The sequence below is a fragment of the Cricetulus griseus genome, chromosome 10 (genome assembly GCF_003668045.3).
Source record: "Cricetulus griseus strain 17A/GY chromosome 10, alternate assembly CriGri-PICRH-1.0, whole genome shotgun sequence".
NCBI classification, from domain to species: Eukaryota; Metazoa; Chordata; class Mammalia; order Rodentia; family Cricetidae; genus Cricetulus; species Cricetulus griseus.
In genome coordinates this window covers 31,837,194-31,857,951 of record NC_048603.1, presented here as the reverse complement: position 1 = coordinate 31,857,951, position 20,758 = coordinate 31,837,194, and the positions used below count along the sequence as shown (strand labels likewise).

Here is a 20,758-nt window from a genome sequence, read left to right as displayed (position 1 = left end):
TAAAAGTCACTTAAAAATAGCATTGTATTTTTCCCCCTGTAGTTAATTGGTGCTCTGAGCTGAGGCAAAATTCACAGGTTTGCCTGTACTGTTTATCACTAGCCTTAACAGCCTTGCTTCTCCATTCACCAAATGTTCTTCTGTTTTGTGACCCTGAATTTGAAAAAAGCAAAGATAATGAAGACAACTCAGTACATCTCCCATAGGAGTCACGGGCAAGGGCTTCTGTTTTGTGTGTACAGAGGGAAATACATTTAATTTTTTTCTCACCTTTGCTTCATTTATCCTTATTCTGAGTGTGGATGATGTATGTGGGGGTCACAGGAGTGCCACAGTGGGCATGTGCAGGTCAGAAGACAACTTTTGGAGGCGTTTCTCTCCTGCCACCTTTGCTTAAGTCCCCAGTGTTGAGCCCAAGTGGTGTAGGTTGCTTTGCTAGAGCCTTTGGCTGCCATGCTGTCTTGCAGGCCTGGAAATTCATTGTAAGAAGTCAGGTTTTGATTTGCAAATATGTATTTTTAAATGTTTCTCTTCTGCATTACTGTCTCGTTTTGATTTTGCTACTACTTGCCATGATGGTTGTAAGTTATGACTACTAATGGCAAAAACATGGCCTTCCTGCAGAAAGAGGTGAGGAAAAAAAAACAGATTGTTTGGAAACTATAACATTACCAAGCAGGGACTCAGCATCTGCATAAGTAATTCATATGAACTTGATGTCTGAGACAGTGCCTACTAAGTTGCTGGTTAACAAATGCTGCTGGCATTGGCTGCAGGATAAATAAAATTGTAGCATCCGTTTCTTGTGAAGATTGAGTAATTTGCTTCCTCCCCAAATTTCTTTTCATTGTTAACCCATTATTTTAAAATCCTCCTAAAGGGTTGTGTCTCACTTGGCTCACTTTTCCCAAGCTAGTTTTGATCTGTACTACGATAAATATTTATGTTGAAGGTGAGCTTTGGGACGGGTTTGAGTTATTCAAAAATGGAGTAGGAGAATTGTCTTTTGTGCATGTCACTGGGGAGGAAGGGGCAGAGCATGGCTGACAGCAAGAGGGCCAAGATGACGAATGCTCTTGATGACTTGAAACTTGTGTATTTTTGCAGTCATTTACTTTTTTGTGGCCATTAGAGGTTGATGACCCCTTTTTGTGAACTCCAGAAGCGATCCTCTCACAGTTATCACACCATGGTCCTTGGTGGGCCAGCCTGACTCCATCTTAACTTTAGAAGCCATCTTATTACAAGGTCAAAATAAGTTCTTTCCTGTTTTCTGTAAAATTTGGGTTTGAACAGGCCTTGACACGTTTCGTTGGAGTTTGACATGTTCCGGGTAAGATGCTCTGTCGAATAATTTTGAAATGTTCTGCCTACTTCCTATTTATAACCGTAAGCCCTTGGAGACCCCTTAGCCTTTTAGTGTTTGGGGCAATAAAAGCCCCACTGTCTCCTGTGTTTAAGCCGTTTTCTCAAACCCTGCTTTAGGGGGATTGCTCTGTCTGGCAAAAAATAAAGCTTGCTTAATTTGACTAAAAAATTTGGGTGCTGATGGCGTTTACTCTTGTTGGTGGTACTCACAGTCCTTTCAGACAGCCAGCCCCGCTGGCATATCCATGTGCCGAAATGGCTGTTTTCTTACTGCGGCTGTGCCCTTTAACTAACTGCAGTGGCTTTCCATTTACCATGTAGAGGAGATGTTGCTAAATACAAATTCTCTGTGAAATTTACATGTGATGTATTTAGGAAAGATTTAGTTTCCTTTTGACATTGCCTCATTATTTTCTTAGGCTGACTACAAACTCACTCTATGGTCCAACTTGACCTTGAACTTGGAATCCTTCTACCTCTGCCTCTGCCTCCCAAATGCTGAGATTACAGGCATAGCCACTTTGCCCAGCTCTTAGAAAATTGGATGGTTCTTAGACATTATCACCATGTCTTCACTTAACATAGTGGTTCTCAACCCACTATGTGGGTCGTGACCCCTGTTAAGGTCAAAGGAGCCTTTCACAGGGTTACTAAGACCATTGGAAAACACATGTATTTACATTACGATTCATGGCAGTAGGAAAATTACAGCTATGAAGTAGCAACAAAATAGGATGGGGTCATCACAGCATGAGGAACTGTATTAAAGGGTTACAGTGTTAGGAAGGTTGAGAACCACTGACTTAACACGATTGAAGACATCCGAGCTGCCCTGGCTGCTTACCTGTCAAGGCACCTCCCAATTGCTGTGTTCCATTAAACAAAGGGCAAGCCTTGCTCCTACATTAACAAAACATGAATTTGTTACATTTCTTTTAGAAAAACTTAGACAATAATGGGAAGGATTGAAATAAATGATGAAAAGAAGAATAAAATGCTAACTACTTGATCCTGTTTTACAGATTATTCATTTGAAGGGTCCCTCATCAAAATAACGAGGTCATTGCAATTTATTAATGATTCTTTTTGTGGAACACCTTAAGTAGGGGTATTAGCATATGAGGTTTCTGAGGATTCATTAATTGGCACGTGTTTGACATTTTAATGTAATAATGTAGTTCTGACTGTGATCTTGGTGGCAGAAGGGCAGCTGTCCTTAGGAGGTCAGGAGTGGGGTGGGTGTGAGGACAGACAGACACGTTGTCTGGGTTTGCCTGCCTTGCCATCACTGCCACTGTTCACAGCTCTGCACCCAGCCTCTGCTTCAGTCTGCACTTCACTGTGCGAGACCCACCACTGCTTCAGACTTTCCCGGCGTCGATGTAACTAGATCTGAGTTTCAGGACCATGACTGAGTCCTTTAGACCAGTGAATCCTAACTCATCAGGGACAGGAGGCACATGCCAGCATAAGCCAGTGACTGCAGCAGCCTCATTATTCGCAGCTCACAGTAGCCCTACAGGGTTAGGTGTGGCAGAACTCGAGCATTAATATTTTATGAAAGCTCAACGTAAGATGAGTTCTAAAGGCCTGCTGACTGAAGCATACTTCAGAAGAACTGAATTCACCACTTAGACTCTAGACCTTCTGATCCTTGTAAAGTCACCGATTCTTAACATCAGTGACAGGCCGACTTCCCCCTCTGAGTTACAGTAGGAAGTAAATACTTTCCATCACCAAAGAGTCAAGTTAACTTTATTCCTCTGTCAACGTGTTTTAACTCAACAACTGAACACAATTTCATTTCGCCAAGGGTGAGGTGATACGGTTTAGGAGTAATGTTGCTGCCTGGATGTATATTACAAGTCATTTTCCTTTCTTGATATACTCATTCTCATCAAAATTTTGTTCAGTGCCATCGTAGTTTTAAAAATAGAGGCACAGGAAACAAACAGGGCAAAGGGCACAGACCTGGCCTGTTTCATTTCCTTCTTAGGCCTTATCCGTATACCTTAACTTGTCCCACGCAGCAGGGTCCTGTTCTATACCCTAGATTGGCCTTGAACTCACTGTGTAACCCAGGCTGGATTCAAACTCACACCACCACATCCTACCTTAACTTATATGCTTTATGTCGTAGTTGGGGTTTCTGTTGCTGTGATAAACTACTGACTGAACGAAACTTGAGGAGAAAGTGTTTATTTGGTTTACACTTCTGTATCATAGTCCATCATGAAGGAACTCAGGGTAGGAGCTCCAGGCAGGAACTGAAGCAGAACCCATGAAGGAATGCTCCTTACCAGCTTGTTGCCCCTGGATTGCTCAGCCTGCTTTCTTATAGCATCCTGTGCCCCCTGGGGGTGGCACCTCCCACAGTAAGCTGGACTCGCTCACATCCGGCATCACTAGAGAAAATGCCCCACAGGCTTGCTTACAGGCCTTTCTGGTGGAGGGAGGCATTTTCTTATTTGAGGTTTTCTGTCCCCAAACAACTCTAGCTCATGACATGTTGACAAAAACTAATCAGAGCACCATAAAAACACCTCATACGTAGGGGAGGGAATCAGGTTTGTCTCCTTAGAAACCCAAACTCTCTGTCATGTAGCAAACCTTAAATACAAATGAAACCCTTTTTATTTCAGGGAAAAACCTTTGGTTTTGACACCAGAACTTAGTCCTCGGAAACTTCAGGTCTTACCTTTTGAAAAAGCCTCCGAATGCCATTACCACGGGATTGAGTAAGTCTTTATTTACACTTTTGTGTATCGTTGCTACAGCCTTTTTGATTTGAGTGTGGAGTGTAAGTGAAATAAAAATCTCAAAACAGCATACTATATATATATATATATATATATATATATATATATATATATATATATTCTACTTAAGAAAAGGTATTTTATTATGAATTAGTATTGTTTCATTTAAACATTTTTTAGTTACTCAGTATTTTTGTCAAAATTTTTTTGGCCCAAACATTATGAATACGTATTTTCTCTGTGGGTCCCATTAACTCTCCTTGGTCACTAATTACACCGTAATTGCTTAGGAATTAGTAAAGGAGATGAGCTCTGAATTTATGTGTGTTAATTTAATTATTTGTGCATGGTGGAACATCTCAGCTGACTTTCTCTTTATTCAACAATGCATGTGTATAATGTAGTTTGATCATTTCACCTCCCTTTCCCTACTTCTCTTTCTCACTCCAAGTTCCTTGCCCTCCACAGACTCCCCTCCCGCTACCCCTGCTGCTCTCGTCCTTTCTCTGTGTTGTAGTGCCACTAAGTTTAATTAGTGTTCCTTACATGAGCGTTTGGAGCAGTTACTTGAGCAGCATACCAATGGCTACACCACTGAAGAAAATGACCCCTCACCCCCAGCAACCCTTCTTTGCCAGGAGCTCCTCGGGGTGGAACCTGTCCCAAATCCATGACGGGTTGTTGATAGGTCCAGTCTTAGACAGCTCTTGTGCTGGTGGCCGCAGCTCTGCAACTTGATAAGTCACGTGGCCATGTCACGTGCAAAAGACAGATTTCACAGCACTTCTCCCTGGGCTCCAGCCTTTGCATTAGTTCGTTCTGCCTCCATTTCTAAGCTGTGCCCTGGGTATGCAGTAAAGGTGCAGTTTAGGGCTGAGCACGGAGCAGTTGGTTTTTCTCAGCACTCTGGTGATTTATGAGAGTCTCTGTATTAGGCACTGCCTACAGCACACAGACACTTCTCTGAGCAAGGCTGGGAGCAGCTTTAATCTGTGTGTTTAGAAGACAGTTTGACCGCACAAATATTTACAAAACAACTGTAGTGGGTTCCTCCTATCTATGAGCCCTGCAGCCATTATTTTTTTTTAATTTACTCTTTGAAGATTTCATGCATACATACAATATATCTCCACAATATCTACTTTTCACTTCCCCATTATGAGGCTTCCCAAAGCAATGGTTCATAGAGAGGTACCCCATATCTGGCTCTGGGATTTTCATTAATAACCTTGTCTTCTGGGAGCAGCAGCATCCACCCATGCATGGTGCTTCCCATTCAAACTGTTCCTAAATTAAACGTTCTGCTTGGTTTACAAAGTTTCTATGTAGCTTTCCAGGCATCCTTAGTTTTGCTTAACAGCGCCCCTCCCCCCTTGGCTCCTCCTCCCATTCCCGCTTATACCCCGTGACTCCCAAGATCACTGCCCCCCTTCCATGTCACAGCCTTTCTTTGAGTGCCTGCTTCAGCCCGGCTTTTCAGAAACACATCCTTGCTTTTATTTGCCTGCAGTTTTCTTCTTTACCTCTAAAGGATGCCCTCTGGCGATATGTCTTTATGTCTCTATGTAAAACTAACTCTCTGCTATTGAAAAATGAGGATGCAGCTCCCCTTTTCTCATTGGTTTTATTGCCATTTATTTATTTGCTTTTCATTTATTGTGTGTGTGTGTGTGTGTGTGTGTGTGTGTGTGTATGCGAGCGTGTGCTCTCTCGCAGTTCTGTGGCTGTGCTTGTATATGTAGAGGCCAGAGAATATAGGATTTCTTCCTCTATTGCTCTCTGCCTCATTTCCTTCAGGGTCTTTAACTGAACCTAGGCTTCATTGATTTCCATCCAAGTGGGTGGCCAGCAATGCCCTAGCAATCGTATTTCCTTGTTTTCAGGTCCCATCTAGAGCCGGGGTTACAGGAATACACTGCCTGTGGCAGTTTGAGTGTAATTGGCCCCCATCAGCTCACAGGGAATGTCACAATTAGGAGGTGTGGTTTTGTTGGAGTGGGTATGGCCTTGTTAGAGAAAGTATACTGCTGTGGGGGTGGGCTTCGAGGTTTCCAATGCTCAGGGTACCGCCCAGCATCTCAGTCCACTTCCTGTTGCCTTCTGATCAAGATGTAGCCGGTATCATGCCTGCCTGCACGCCACCATGCCCCCTGTCATGATAAGAATGAATCTCTGAGCTGTAAGCAACCACTTCAGTTAAATATTCTCCTTTAAGAGTTTTTGTGGTCATGGTGTCTCTTCACAGCAATAGAAACCCTAAGTAAGACAATGACATACTTGGCTTCGTATGTTGTGTGCTAATCCTTATGAATACATAGCAAGCACTTTTACCCAATGAACTGTCTCCCCAACTGCTGTTGCTTGTCTGTCTGACTGTTTGGAGACCAGGTCTCACTCTATAGCCCTGGCTGGCCTGGGTTTGCTATTTAGACCAGGCTGATCTTGAACTCAGGGGTCCACCTGCCTCTGCCTCCCTCGTGCTTGGATTAAAGGTGTATGACACCACACCTGACCCTGTGTTTTTAAATTTATAGTGAAAATCCTGTTTCCTTTACTATGGCCATTAAGTTCTATCTCCCTGATTTTAGAGCCTTTCTACTCTATTTTACTTAATAGTCATGCATGCATATATAAATAATCCTAATCTATTAAGGAAACTTAAATAGGAGTTCAGTGCATTGTACATGTGACTCAGATCCAAGAGTGGGAACAGTAAGCACTGTTTATATTATCACAAAGTAGCCCCACTAAGAAAAAGCTGTACTAGTAACATTTTCCTTGTTGCACTGACAGAATATCCCAGGACACAGGTGCTTTTTGCTTCCTTGGCCTTATAAGCTCATGGAGTCACCACTTTGAATAAAACAATAATAATTTCATCTTAACAGCTGCCTGGAGTGTCTGTCATATGACTGTGTTGTAGATTGTTATTCCTCAAGTACCATAATTTAGTTTTTTTTTTTTAATCTTGTACTTCATCTCCCTCTTTTCCCTTGTTTTAATTTAATATAGAAAAAAATTAATGGTGCGTCTGAATTTGTAAACAATGTTATTTATGTTCATTTATTAGAATATTAAATGGATATTTGTTTGTGCATTAGTGCCCTAAACCCACATGGTACTTCCTTCACAGTATCGTGAAACACATTGATATGGAGTAGTTTCCCTCTGTAGTCTCCCTAGTCCATAGATAAGTCGAACTGTGTTCGTTGTTCCTACTGTAAATTTGTGCTTTTTAAGATGGGGACATTGAGGCCAAAGGAACCACTCTGTAAGAGACGACCTCCCTTACTCAGAAACATAGGGGGTTTTGTTGTTGTTGTTGTTGTATTTTTTCTTTCTTTAATTTTTTTTCCTTTCTTTTAATTTACTCTTGGATGTTTTCATGCATACAATGTATCTTCATAATATCTATTTTAACCAGTGGTTAAAAGGGAGGAACCCCATGTCTGGCTCTGGGGTTTTCATTAGTAACTTGTTACACTTGAGTTTATAGGGTGAGGACATACACATATTGATAATGGCATGGAAATAAACCTCAGAGTAGTTTGAAACTGCAGAGGAAGTTCTTTCTTCGTTGCCTATATGTTGAAGATGGTATTTTTGTGTAAGTCACAAAACAAAATAGCTTATGGGTATTTTTTTCTGTTAAGACCTGACTTAGTTTGGGTTACTTTTGCTATGATGAAACACCATGACCAAAAGCAGGTTGGCTTAGGTTTATTTGGCTTAGGCTTCCATACCCGTAGACCATCACTGAAGGAAGTCGGGGCAGGAGCTGATGCAGAGGCCTTAGAGGGCTTGCTCCTCATAGTAATCAGCCCAGGGGTGGCCCCACCCACACTGGTCTGGACCCTCGTAATGAAGAAAATGCTCTACAGGCTTGCCTATAGTCCCATCTCATGGAGGCATTTAGATTATGTCAAATTGACATAAAACTAGCCAGCACGGGACCCATAAAACATTTAGCTATTCTTTTGTAGAAAATATGTGACTATTAATCTTCTTTCCAACCATAAATATTTCCTTAACATCAGATAAATACCTTGTATCCTGTGTCTCTCCTTTTACCAAGTCACTTTATCTTAAAGGACATTTTAATGGTAGTGCAGGAAGCATGTGCAATGTGTGTAATTCAGTTGAAGGGCATTGGGAGCTCCTGGGACCATGAGACAGTTAAAAGTCCCCATCCTAGAAATAAAACAGTGAAGTACAAAAACCTCCTTATAACCAAAGGATGGTTTCTCTCCTAAAACAGTTATATATACAGGCTAGTCAGACATTGTCCAGAGTCTTTGTGCAAATTTATGGTTCTTAATTTTACTGTATGTTTTATTTATATCCCAGGATAGAGTATTGGTAACTTCAGGGTTACTGCTGTTTTGTTTTTTGTTTTGTTTTGTTTTGTTTTTTTGTTTTTTTTGCAAAACAAGTTAAGCCACAGAGTAGAGAATCAAGCATTGAAATCTGTGATCTCGCCTTGCTCTTCCATCGGTCAGTCCTCTGGCTGAAGAACTGCTTCCTTATAGGTCAGACATTTTAACTAGACTTCCTCTGGTCTGCACCACACTTTAGAATAACTTAAGCAGCTTTGTAACACAGTGTTATTGTATGTATGTACACAGTGAAATGGCTACTACAGTCAAGTTAATGTAGCCAACATCTCACACAGTTACCCCTTTTTTTCATGTGTGATAAGCATTTAAAGTCTGATGTTAGCACGTTTGCAGAACAGAACACATAGTGCTGTCTTCATTCTGTACATTAGAGCTCTAGGTTTATTCATCCTCCAGAACTCTTGTCATTTTGGACCCTTGAACACTGCCCTCTCCTAACTGAACTCTCTTCTACCGTCTGTCCTATGTATTCATTCTCTTTTTTTAGTTAGGATCGCTTTTTAACTCTTCTTCATAGAGTAAGTGGTAGAGTTAGTCTGTGTGAATGTATTCAGGTTTTCAGCAGGTTATAAGATGCAGCCATGTACCGACTATAGTGAAACGATCCTTATACCTAAGAGGCGCTATACTGAGGTGGTTAGGCCCCACAGTCACCAACTGAGTTTAAGTTCTGATTATGCTACTTAGGCTACTTGTGACTGTGTTGTAAGACTTGCAGTGGTAGAGAATAAATCTGATGTGATGGAGGCAGCCTTGTGCATTTGGTGACTCTTGTATTTGCCAGAATCTGACCCAGTTACACCACTCACAAATAATCCTGATAGCCCTTCCTTCAGTAAGTACTACAAATGACATTTTGCAGGTCAGGCAGCAGCAGCTTAAAGTAGTTTGGCCGATCACATAGCTAATAGGTAAAGGAACCAGGATGTAAATCCATATAAATTTATGGTCTGTAGTCTTTGAAATCAGATATGTATCCTGAGGGGAAAATAAGGCTCTGAAATCCTCATCGGGCTGTCAGGTGTCTCAGAAGTGATGTGTTCTGTGAGAGATGAACTCGGTGTTAGGGACCATTTTAGAACAACTTTTCAGGTGGAGAGGACAGATGACAGATATAGGCTTGAATTGTTCCTATGTTGATAATCCCCTGGGTAACTTACCTGGGTGACTTCCCCTGGGTGACTTCCCCTGGGTGACTTACCTGTGTGACTTCCCCTGGGTGACTTCCCCTGGGTGACTTCCCTTGGGTGACTTACCTGGGTGACTTCCCCTGGGTGACAATCCCCTGGGTGACATCATTTGTGCTCTCCATGCAGTTCCAGAGAGAGGGGAGGAAGTGGAGGGCTTGGCAAGGTCACCAATGCGTTCCCTGTATGTTCACTTCTTGTGCATAGCACGGGATATCGAGTCCAAAAACATTTGCACAGCTAACACGTCATTGATTCACTGGATTAGTTTTAACCAGAAACCAGGTATGCAGGCAACCAACCTGTTTGAAAGACAATGTGTCAATCAGGTGAGGAGTGAATTTCAGTACAAAACTCGAAAGTGTTCTGAGCTATCAGGCGAGGCAGTTTTGAACTCCTTTATACTTGTAAGTCTTGGTGTTGAAAATAACCCTGTCGTCTCCAGTAGAAGCCAGCACTTCTCATTGTTGCATCGGAGCCGTGCTGAGGAGGTCAGGGTGGCTGGAGTTTTAAGAAGTATTAGGACAGCAGCTGTGCTAGTTTGGAAATAATCCAAAGGATTAATTTCATTTGTTGCCACGGAGCACAGTGGAAGAGGAATCAGATAGTCGTTCACATTTGCAAATCTTTCTGTCATGTAGCAGACTGGAAAGGAGATGAGCTGCTGGAGAAATAGGCCATCCAGCCAACTTTGCAACAGTTTTCAGGAAGCCAAGTGAGCACTTCTAAGTCAGCGTCTTGCTGGTTTCTCTTAGGGAAAAGAAATCCTGTTGTTCTCCTGAATGTTCGCTTTTAATGCTCTTTCTTCATTTTAGATATTGCTTGGATGACCAAAAGGCTTTAGAAAGAGATGGGGGATTTTCCGAACTTCAGTCTCGTCTTATTCCTTATGAGACCCAGACCACCTGCACTAGAGACAGTTTTCCAGTCCCCACTGTGTTGAGTCCTCTCCCGTCCCCTGCTGTTTTGTCTGAGCCTCGGAGTGTCCCCGACGGAGAAGCACTACAAAGCGAACTCCGAACTGAAGTTCCTGGATTGAAAAGGAGATCTAAGGATCCAAGCTGCCATTACCCCCAGAAAAGGTGACTCCGTCGAGTACACAGAAATAGTATCTCCAGAGAAGTGTTTTCACTCTCTGGAGGGTTGCTTTTCACATTTGCCTTCTATTTTTCTGCTGCTTTCTTTCTGCATAGTTTTTAGATTGATTCCTTTGTACTAGGAAGTTCATTTGGATTTTGAGAACTTTACGTGTTTTGCTTGTAAGGTATAAAAAGAAATGACTTGGAAAAAAAGAACTCTGGCTTTCTATGCTAATGCACAGTCCGTGGGCACAATGGGGCTATGAAACCATTAAGTCAAGAACAGTAGCGATGCCATCAGTAGGTGAAGGGCTCAGCTGCACTGTTGAAGATGGCATTTGAGAGTGGATGTTCTTAATTCTGTCTGCCCTCTGTCTTGCTTGCATTGGCCCTCAAGCAGGGGCTCAACAGGCTCCCATTTAAAGACCGATTGTTACATGAGAACATAGCTTTAAAGCATACATAGTTAGTTCATTTATGGAACTTTTCAAGATACTTTTTTTTGCAAGCTAAATAATCCAGAAATATTAGAATTTAGATGTTGATAAAAATAAATACTGAATTTATAAATCTTTAGGCCAGATGTCAGATTTAGGCCCTTGACATATAAAATACACCATAAATTCTGGCTATATTTAAACCTTTAAAACTAACTATAAAATATCTAGAAATAAAACTTTCAAGATTTCTTGAACAGGTGAAAATATGAGAACACTATCATCTCCCGCTATGGAATAGCTAAATGATTTTTATGGGAACTTTGTTAGTTCATGGCATTTTTTATGTCTGATTGAGTTGCAAAGCAAAATCATTAAAAAAATTTATAATCAGAAAAGTCCAGTGTGTCCTGAGAGGAGCAGAAGGAATGGCTTTACTGCCTGCTTTGAAAAAGGAAAACATTTCCAAGTCACCGTGAAAGCAAATATAAATGTTTTAGAAAACAAATAAAAGCCATGCTTTGTTGTATTTATTTTCATTACTTATTTTGCACAGACAGTTGCAGAGATATTATTGCACAGAGGTTTATGGTTTCTTTCTTCAAATTCCTTAATGAAAATATGAGTGCATAATAGGGTATTAAGTGTATAAATGGAGGGCGTCCTCATGTTGCTTATTGCTTTCCACGTTAGCTACCATTCTAGTTATCACTTGCCTTCTGTTTTAATTACTGCTCTGGTTATTTTGTTGTTGTTGTTGTTGCTCTGATAAAGTACCCCGAGAAAAGCAAAGTAAAAGAGAAAAGTCTTCTTCCAGCTCACAGCTGAGGGCTACTACTGTCCTTCATGGTAGGGGAAGTCACAGTGGTAAAAGCTTGAAGCAGTTGCTCATATCCTGTCCACAGTTGTAAGCAGAGAGCAATGAATGCACCACGAAGCTCAGCCCCCTTACACAGTCCAGCATCCCCTGGACAGGGAGTGACCCGCCCATGTTAGGATGAGTCTGTGCAGGCAATCAGTGCAGTCAGGATACCCCCCCCCCCCGCCCCACTCCAGGGCATGCTCAGAGGCCGTCTCAGGCAAGTCCAGCCTCTGTCAAGGTGACAACACTATCACAGTGAATAATTGGCAGAACTAAAGCAACCGCTTCAGTGTTCAGTGTCAGTTATTCAATGCAAATTAGCAAGAGAATGTAGTTTTCTTGAATTTCTGTTTGAATGAAAACAGTTGTAACATTTAAAGCCAAAAAGAAACGCCATTGTTGATTCATTTTTACTTTCCCCCTCCTTACAGACTTACAAAATCAGAAAGTTCTGATTGTCTGCTGTCTCAAACAAGTTGCAGCGGTAGTCATTACCGTCCCATGAGGCCATCCAGAAAGCCGCAGCCCGAGCGACCTGTGTCATTGCTTCCACTTCCTCATCGCGAAGCTTCCAAAGTCACCGCAAAGGCCAGTTCAGGACAAAAAAGTGCACATGCGTCCAAACCATCAAAGCAGATTAAGGAATCGCGGTCACAGAAACATACCCGGGTAAAGACTTCCCACTCTCTCTGCTCTGCATGGAAAGAACTTTCGTTATGTGAATCTGAAGAATGAAATAACATGCAGAATTTAAAAGAATCTGATGCATTGATAAAGGCCAGAGCTCAGCAGTAGAGCACTTGCCCAGGATATGTGAAGCCTTAAGTTTGATTTTCAGTATGGCTGGAAAGGAAGGTGGATGGTGAGAAAGGGCTATCAGTGACACGCAGTAGACAGAAGTTGATTACTTATTATAAAAGTTGGCATGTCAGTGCATCAAAACAGCAACACTTAAAAGAATCCTCTGATTTCTATGTTTGCAATTTTTCTTACAAAGAAAATTTCCCTGCTGCAGATAAAGTGACTTTCGGGTTTTAGGTCACGGCTCATGATTTCAGTTCCTTTTCACCAGTTACTTCCTCTAGGCGTTTCCTGCTGAACATGAATCCCGTGGCGTGGATGACCGCGTAGATGTCACAGGCATCTTCTGTCTCCACCAGGTTGCCACACACAGTTATCTTAAGTACAGGCAGATGACTCTAATCGACAGTTTGTTGGTGAGATAGTTGCACCCTTTTCGAGGGGTATCAGCCACGTGTTCCTTTCTGTTGAAGATGCTGAAAGAAGTGGTCAAGGACACCCTGAAGAGGCACCGCATCCCCGAGGCCCACGAGTGCTTCTCTGCATGCAGCCAGAGACTCTTCGACATCTCCAAGTTCTACCTAAAGGTGGGTGTCTTCTCTGTCCATGGTGTGATGGGGGCGCTCCTTCTGTGTATGTGCTTGTCCTATTGGTTGATAAGTAAATCACTGTTGGCCAATAGGAAAGCAAGTTAGGTGGGACTGGGAAGATTCTGGGAAATGTAGGAAAGAGACAGAGCCACCATGTGTTCCCGTGAAGAGAGGACACATGCCGCCAGCGTCCTTGATAAGTCTTTATAAAATATATAGGTTAATGATTATGGTTGATACTTAAGACAGAGCTAGCAAATAAGAAATCCTAGTCATTGGCCAGGAGCATTGTAACTAATTTTAATCTCTGTGTGTTATTTGGGGGCCCTAAAGTAGCGGTGGAACTCAGGCAGCTGGTGGAAAGAGTTATCATTACAGTGGTGGGGTGTGGTCCATGCTCTGATGTTTCTGTTAGACGTAAGTGTGCAAGTAGCTTTTGTATTGTTAGTGTCTCCTTGCTGCCAGGCTGCTTTTAAGCAGAGACAGAAATACCGGAGTAAATGCTTTACATTTATTTCTTTGACTGTAGCCTCGTATGCAGAAAGCTGCTTCAGGGCTGGAGAGATGGCTCAGCCGTAAAAGGCTAGGCTCACAACCAAAACTATAAGAGAAAGCTGCTTCAGTCAGAGGCCTTAGTGTTTTCTCTACCAGACCTTTTACTAAGCTGGGGCTTCAGCATTAATTGGTAATTATTTTATAATAAAGCTGTATGAAGCTGAATGGTGAGTATACTATTTTATTACAGAAAGTAATAAGAGGCAGCTGTTCCTGGCCAGATGGAAGGATTTGCAGGGAGGGTTGTGGCCAGGTGGTAGTTTCCTTTATTTTTCTTTTCAATCATGTGTTTTGTGCGTTGTGTGTATGTGTGGTAATTCTGTGTGCATTCAGAAGCCAAAGATGGACAGTGAGACAGTCTCTCACTGAACTGGAATCTTGCTGTTTGGGCTATCATGGCTAGACAGTGAGCTAGCTCCCAGGATGCTCCAGTCACCTCCTCCTAACTCTGGGGTTAGAGAAGTACCCAGCCATGCCTGGCCCTCTACATTGGGGCTGAGGATTTGAACTCAGGTCCTCATGCTTACACACAGACATTCTTTCCCATTGAGCTGTCTTCCTGCTGCTGGGTGACAGCTGGATGTTGGCTTCTCAAACTTGGGTGCTAGTTGATCGTCTCTGCCTTGGACGTAAGCAGCAGGCATGAGCAGATCTCTGCTTAAAACTACAGCGTGACGCACACACTCACTTTCTTCATTTCACTCTTCTCAAGTAAAGCTGTGTCACCAGAAAAATCAAGTGAAGGAAGAGCTAAGAACAAAACTAGGAAAACATCCTGTTGGATATTTTAAGAATCGCAGGAAAGCATATGCGGAGTAAATGAAGTTATAAGAAGCCCGCTTGGTTTCTACAAGGAAGTCCAGTGAGACTCAGGCTGCTCAGCCAGCAGAGTCTGAGATTCTCGGTGTCAGCAGGTCTGGAAACACTGGGAGTCAGAGAAGGATGGAGGGACTAAGCAAACCCACGGAGGCAATGACCTTCTTCCACAGTGGTGCATATGGGGTCTTCAGATGGTTCTGTGCCCACACCTTATGGCAGTAAAGTCTCCAATGCAAAGGAAACGTTGGGGGTGACAGGGGACAGCCAGCTAGCTGGTCACCTCTTCCCTGCCTTGTGAAGCCACCAAGCTCACCACTAAGGGCTCCCGTGTTTTCAGTGTCTCTTTTTATTTTTTATTTTTCTAGAAATCAACTTTATTTTTTTTTTTCAGTGTCTCTTTTTAAATAGAGCAGGACAGCCAAGGATGAGCCACCTTTATGGATAGCGTCTGACTCATGTGAGGCTACAACATAAAGAGAACACTGGAGGAGGAGAAAGTGGGAGAAAAGTTGTAAAAACTCGAATTCTCCCAGAAGAAAGCTGTGCCCATAAAGCCAGAACCACATACGATCACCAAAACCACACACAGAATACAGAGACTTCTTTTAATTAGAGGTGTGAGGAAATCAGTTTAATAGAAGGGCTGAAGAGCTGGGCTGAGATTCTATAAAGTAAGAACCAAACAAGAACACTAGAAGGCAGGGAAAACTGGAGGCTTGGTCCAGATAACCTCCATAGTAATAATGGGAGCTTCGAACATAGAGATGGTGGGAGCGAAAACTCATCAAACAGAAAGCAGGTTTATTCTAGACACTCTGTTTCCCTGGAGGCTGTTCTGAAGGGAAGAGCACATGTCCACGGTCTCCTCTGTGTGTTTGTTGATGTACAGAAAAGCTGCTGAGTTGGGCAAGTAGATTCTGTTTTAGAATCTTCATGGGTAATATTATATCATCTGCAAATAGGGAAACATGGGATACTTGTATCCCTTTAATTTCCTTCTCTTTCCTTGTTACTCGAGCTGTTACTTCCAGCACAGTCTTGGAAAGGAGTGGCCATAATGGACAGCCCTGACTGGTCCCTGAGTTCTGTGGAATTGCTTCAAGTTTGTTGATGTTGGCGTAGGTTTCTCTTACATAGCCTCTATTATGGGGGATTGTTCCCTCTCCCCTACTCTCTAGGACTGTCATGAGGAAGGCATGTTGGGTGTTGTCAAAGGCTTATTTATTCTGCATCTGTTGTCTCTAAGTCCATTTGTGTTGTACCATCCCTACATCTCAGGGATAAAACCAACTTTATCCCTGATGGATGAATGCATGATATCTTTGATGGTTGATATTTGGGTTGCAGATATTTTGTTGAATAGTTTTTGAATATATATTCATTGGGGAGATGGACCCAGAGTTTTCTCTGTGGTACCTTCACCTGATTTGAGTGTTAGATTGACACTGGCCTCACAGAAAGTTTGAGAGTGATCTTCTGTTCATTTTTTAAGCCATTTTAGGTTTGGCTATAGATCTTCTGGTAGAATTCTGCTGTCCACCTGGCCCAAGACTTTTTTTTTTTCCCGTAGGAAGACCTTTATTACTATTTTAATCTTCTCATTTGTTATGAGCCCATTTAGGTTGTTGGTCTTTTCTTGGTTTAATTTTGGTGATGAAGTCTCAGCAACATGGCTGCTTAAAGATGGCCTGAACAAGGATGAGACCAGTAGACATGCTATGTGTGTGTGTGTGTGTGTGCGTGCACATACACACACACACGCACACGCACACACACAAACTCACACACATTAGAAGAGAACGGGCAGGGTGGGCGGGGGAGGGGTTGTAGGGAGGAAAGGAAGAAGTGGGAATGATGTAATTATTTAATAATTATTAAGTTCCTAGAGCCAAGGGACTCGGGGCCTCTTGCTGGAAAAGACACTGCTCACCCAAGTCAGTGAGTGAAATGGCAGCAAGCCACTGGAATGTCACACCTCCAAACATCCGGAACATTCTCTGGGATTTCCCCAGAGAAAGGGCAGATGCATATTGAAAGGATCGAGAATTAAATGGTATTAAACTCTCCGTGGTATCCTAGTCCACCAGAGGCAGTACAAAGCACCATGAATTTAGAAGAGAGTAGGGTTATGTGGAAGGGAGTGGCGAAGGGGGGGAGGGTTTGAGGGAAGGTGACCTATCTGGCCTTGGTCCAGAGTGACCGTCAATCTGCTCTATAATCCAGTCAGCTGTGAAGACTCGCTAAAGACACTTTGAAACCCAGAAGAAGTTTAAAATGCATCTTTCTCTTTTATGGAATCTGCTAGAAAACCAAGCTGAGCACATAAAAGACTAAATTAAGCAAAACAAAAATTGACCTAGAAGGAGGAAAACAAGTCCCACATGGCCTAGCCTAGGGAGAAGCCAGACAACTGGGGCAGACCGTAGGAAGGTCTGCCGGTAAAGGAGAAATAATAAGTTTGGAAGTAAAAATCCACAGCAGACTGAAAGAGACATGGCCGCAGTGTACTCATTGCCTCATGACTGCACTGCCTCTGCTTCCGTACAGTGACACAAACCTGAGCTAGCGGTGCAGCTGTTCTGCAGAGGTCAAGACGGTCTTGTGCATAGACCTAGGTCTGACCATTAGAGATCCATGTTGTTCGCAGTCATTCTGAGATTCCTAAATCACCAAGGGCCAGGGAAGTGTGACGTGGAAACGTGAAGATACACTTAGGAGGAATGCCAGAGGAATTCAAAATGGCTGCCTCTGTGCGACGTCACTCACTTGCTTTTGATTTTTTGTTTGTTTGTTTGTTTTTTCCTTTTTTGTACAATTAAGGTTTTCTCTTTAATTTTGTGTTTTAATTTGATGTGTTCTCCAACCTCCTCCCCCTTGCTGGGAATTGAACCCAAAACTTTGTACGTGGAACACATGGAGCTCTACCACTGTGCCAAATCTCCAGCCTTATCATTCCATTTTAGGAAGTAAGACTATAGTTTTATTTTTCTTTGCGGTAGAGCAAAATAGCTAAAAAAAGAGAAGGAAATGGCATACTTATCTGGCATCATATCTGAGCAATTAGTAGAAACTTCGAGTTCCTTTTCCAAGTCCCAAAGCACCAACAGTACAGGGGTGAGGATGAGCATGGGACAGCCAGCCCTGTTAGAGACGCGGATAAGGGACATGCGTGCACGTTTCTTTAGAGTGTTCTGTATTCCATGCTGACACTGCATTATTACATTGATTCCGGGTAATACTTCCCTAGCGGCAGTGGCATTTGTAGAATTATTTAGGGTGATGTCAAGTTTCTTTAGGATGAGCTGTCTGTAGTGTAATGAACAAGGCTCCAAATGCTGTGTTTTATTAATGTCTAGGATCTGACAACATCAAGGGGTCTCTTTGAAGAAATGAAGAAAACAGCCAACAACAACGTGACGCAGGTATGTCATTTAAAGGAACCACATTCAGGGTTTACACTTTCAGTAAAAAACAAACAGAGATGGTCTTTCAACAGCATCCATCTGAAATGTCCTTGCTATTTAACAGAGTATGTAATAGCTTTGTTCAAAAACATTTTCTCCAAATGATATTAAAAGAGAAAAATGAAAAACATAATCCAAAGAGCTAGGGCAAAATATTCCATTTTGATTAGCCGTTTTCAAGGTTGGTTTCGCTCTTTTGAGTGACCCTTTCCAAATGTACTTTGAAATAAAGGTAAGAAAGCAGGTTGAGTCATCATCTGGTTCATTGAGGGCAGTCATTGGCCTCAGCTTTGGATGTGGGCCTCGATTTATTTGCAGAATAAATTATCTTTAAACATAAAGGTTGAATGTTGCTTTCTTACTTTACATTTTTCTGTGTTATCTTTCAAGTTTTGAAAAAAAAAGAGAAAAAAAAAAAGAGAAGTAGTTTAATAAAGCCAATAGTTTATTGGTTTAATCAGTAAGGCAAGGGAAAGAGAGGCGCTCAAGAAGGAAGACACAGCCAGAGCATAGTTTTGCAGTTGTATGGAATTGTTCTGCCGGGTGTATTTTGTGTGGAATGATCCCACAGTCATATCTCTGTTTTCTTCCCCAGGTGATCGAGTGGGTGTTGGGGAGGATAAGCAAGAAGTAAGCCAATGCTCCCATTCTTTAGGAACCTGTCCACCGCCTGTAAGCCTTACTTGGAGAATAGGTGCTCCATTTGTAAAGAGGACCCCTAGTGTCCTGTATTTATAGAGTTTTAGTGAGACTCAGTTAATGTGTTTTTTAATTAATGCACTTATTTTTACAGCTTCACAGTATTTTAATCTGTTATTTTTATATATTTTAAATGTTTTACCTCTTGGTTATTTAATTGTTCAATAAACAGTAATATTTGTTTACTTCTTGGATTGCGTGTCCTTCCTATTGAGCCTGCTTGAGTGTCCACCTGTGGTGGTTTGAATGAGAGTGTCCCCCACAGGCTCTGGCATTTGAATACTTAGTCCCCTGATGGCATTGTTTGGGGAGGCCCAGGAGGTGCAGCCTTATTGGAGGAAGTGTGTCACTGTGGGCGGCCTTTGGGGTTTCCTAGTGTATTCTCTGTTTCCTGTCAGAGTGTGAGTTCTCAGCCTCCATCCACCCTGCCTGTCAAACCTGCCTGCCGTCTGCTGCCTTTGCTCCACCATCATGGACTCCAGCCCTCCGGAACCATAAGCCCAAACAAATTCTGTCTTCTCTAAGTTGCTTTGGTCCTGCTGTGTTTTTGTTTTGTTTTCTTCCTTAGCTATTTATTTATTTTGTTGTTGCTGCTGTGATAAAAATACCTTAAAAAAAGAAACTTAAGGGGGAAAGGGAGTATTTTGACTCACAATTTGAGGTCACAGTTTGTCTTCCTTACACTTCAGCTGCTGTAGTAAAGCACCATGACCAAGGAAATTTATACAAGAAAGCATTCAGTTAGGGCCTTGATTTCAATTTCAGTGGGTGAGCTCATGCTAGTCGTGGTGGAGGCATACCTGAGAGTTTCCATCTGACCCACAAGCAGGAGGCAGAGACTGGGCCTGGCACGGGCCTTTGAACCCTTAAAGTCCACCCTCAGGAAACCTCCTCTGAGAAGGCCACAGCTCACAGTCCTTCCTACCCAGTCTGCCAGCTGTGAACCAAACCTTGAAAGATGTGAGCCTATAGGGGCCATTGTCACCCAAGCCATCATCACACCTACTCCCGGCCCATCAGTATTAGCAAATGCAAAATGTATTGAATTCAACCTCAAAGAGTCCCATAGTGTTTACAGTCTCAACACAGTTTAAAAGCCCAGAGTCTCCTGATACTCAAGGTAAACCTCTTGACTGGAACCTTCTATAAAATTAAAATCAAAAGAAAGTTAGATATTTCCAATATACATTGTTATTCTTTTGCTTAAATTAGAAATTTGAGAGATGGACATGGACTATAGAGAGCTCATTAATCAGTTTATTGAAAAGCGAGAGGGGGAGAGAGAGAAATGGAAGAATAGAGCAGAGCAGAGAGTAAGAGGGAAGAGGGAGAGAGGTCCTGCTGTTTTCTCATAGCAAATAGAAATGAACTAAAACTCTGCCCTTCCCACAGATTCCAACAGCGATATTCAGACTACTCCCAACTTGCAAATGCCAGAGCCACCATTTTCAGAAGTATTACTTATTTGGGATCAAAAGTGAAAAAAAAAAATGACAATAATTGTGAAAAGTAAGACTCTTCCAGAGCTCCCAGCTTCAATTCACGGCACCCAAGTGGTAGTTTACAACCCTCTCTAACTCCAATTCCAAGGGAATCTGATGCCCCCTCCAGGCTTTCACAGGCATTGCACAGACATGCAGACAAAACACATACATATAAAATAAATCTAGAATCATTTTAAAGAAAGCATGGAAAATGCAAGGAATATTAAGAAGGATTTTTAAAGTACCAATGTCCCATT

At 42.3% G+C, this 20,758-nt stretch overlaps 1 protein-coding gene across 3 annotated transcripts in view; it reads left to right on the top strand.

The window, feature by feature from the left end:
- Nucleotides 1–19,202, top strand: part of Mtbp (MDM2 binding protein) — a 74,014-nt gene extending 54,812 nt beyond the window's left edge. For 2 of the 3 annotated variants that reach the window (XM_027431689.2, XM_027431688.2), the window contains 6 exons: nt 4,011–4,106; nt 10,527–10,793; nt 12,521–12,758; nt 13,364–13,477; nt 18,211–18,276; nt 18,914–19,202. In XM_027431689.2, the coding sequence (XP_027287490.1) occupies nt 4,011–4,106; nt 10,527–10,793; nt 12,521–12,758; nt 13,364–13,477; nt 18,211–18,276; nt 18,914–18,952 (820 nt within the window). In that variant the 3' untranslated portion in view covers nt 18,953–19,202. The remainder of the gene's footprint in view (nt 1–4,010; nt 4,107–10,526; nt 10,794–12,520; nt 12,759–13,363; nt 13,478–18,210; nt 18,277–18,913) is intronic. The other variant, XM_035449696.1, reaches the window with a different exon arrangement.
- The last annotated feature ends 1,556 nt before the right edge of the window (nt 19,203–20,758 follow it).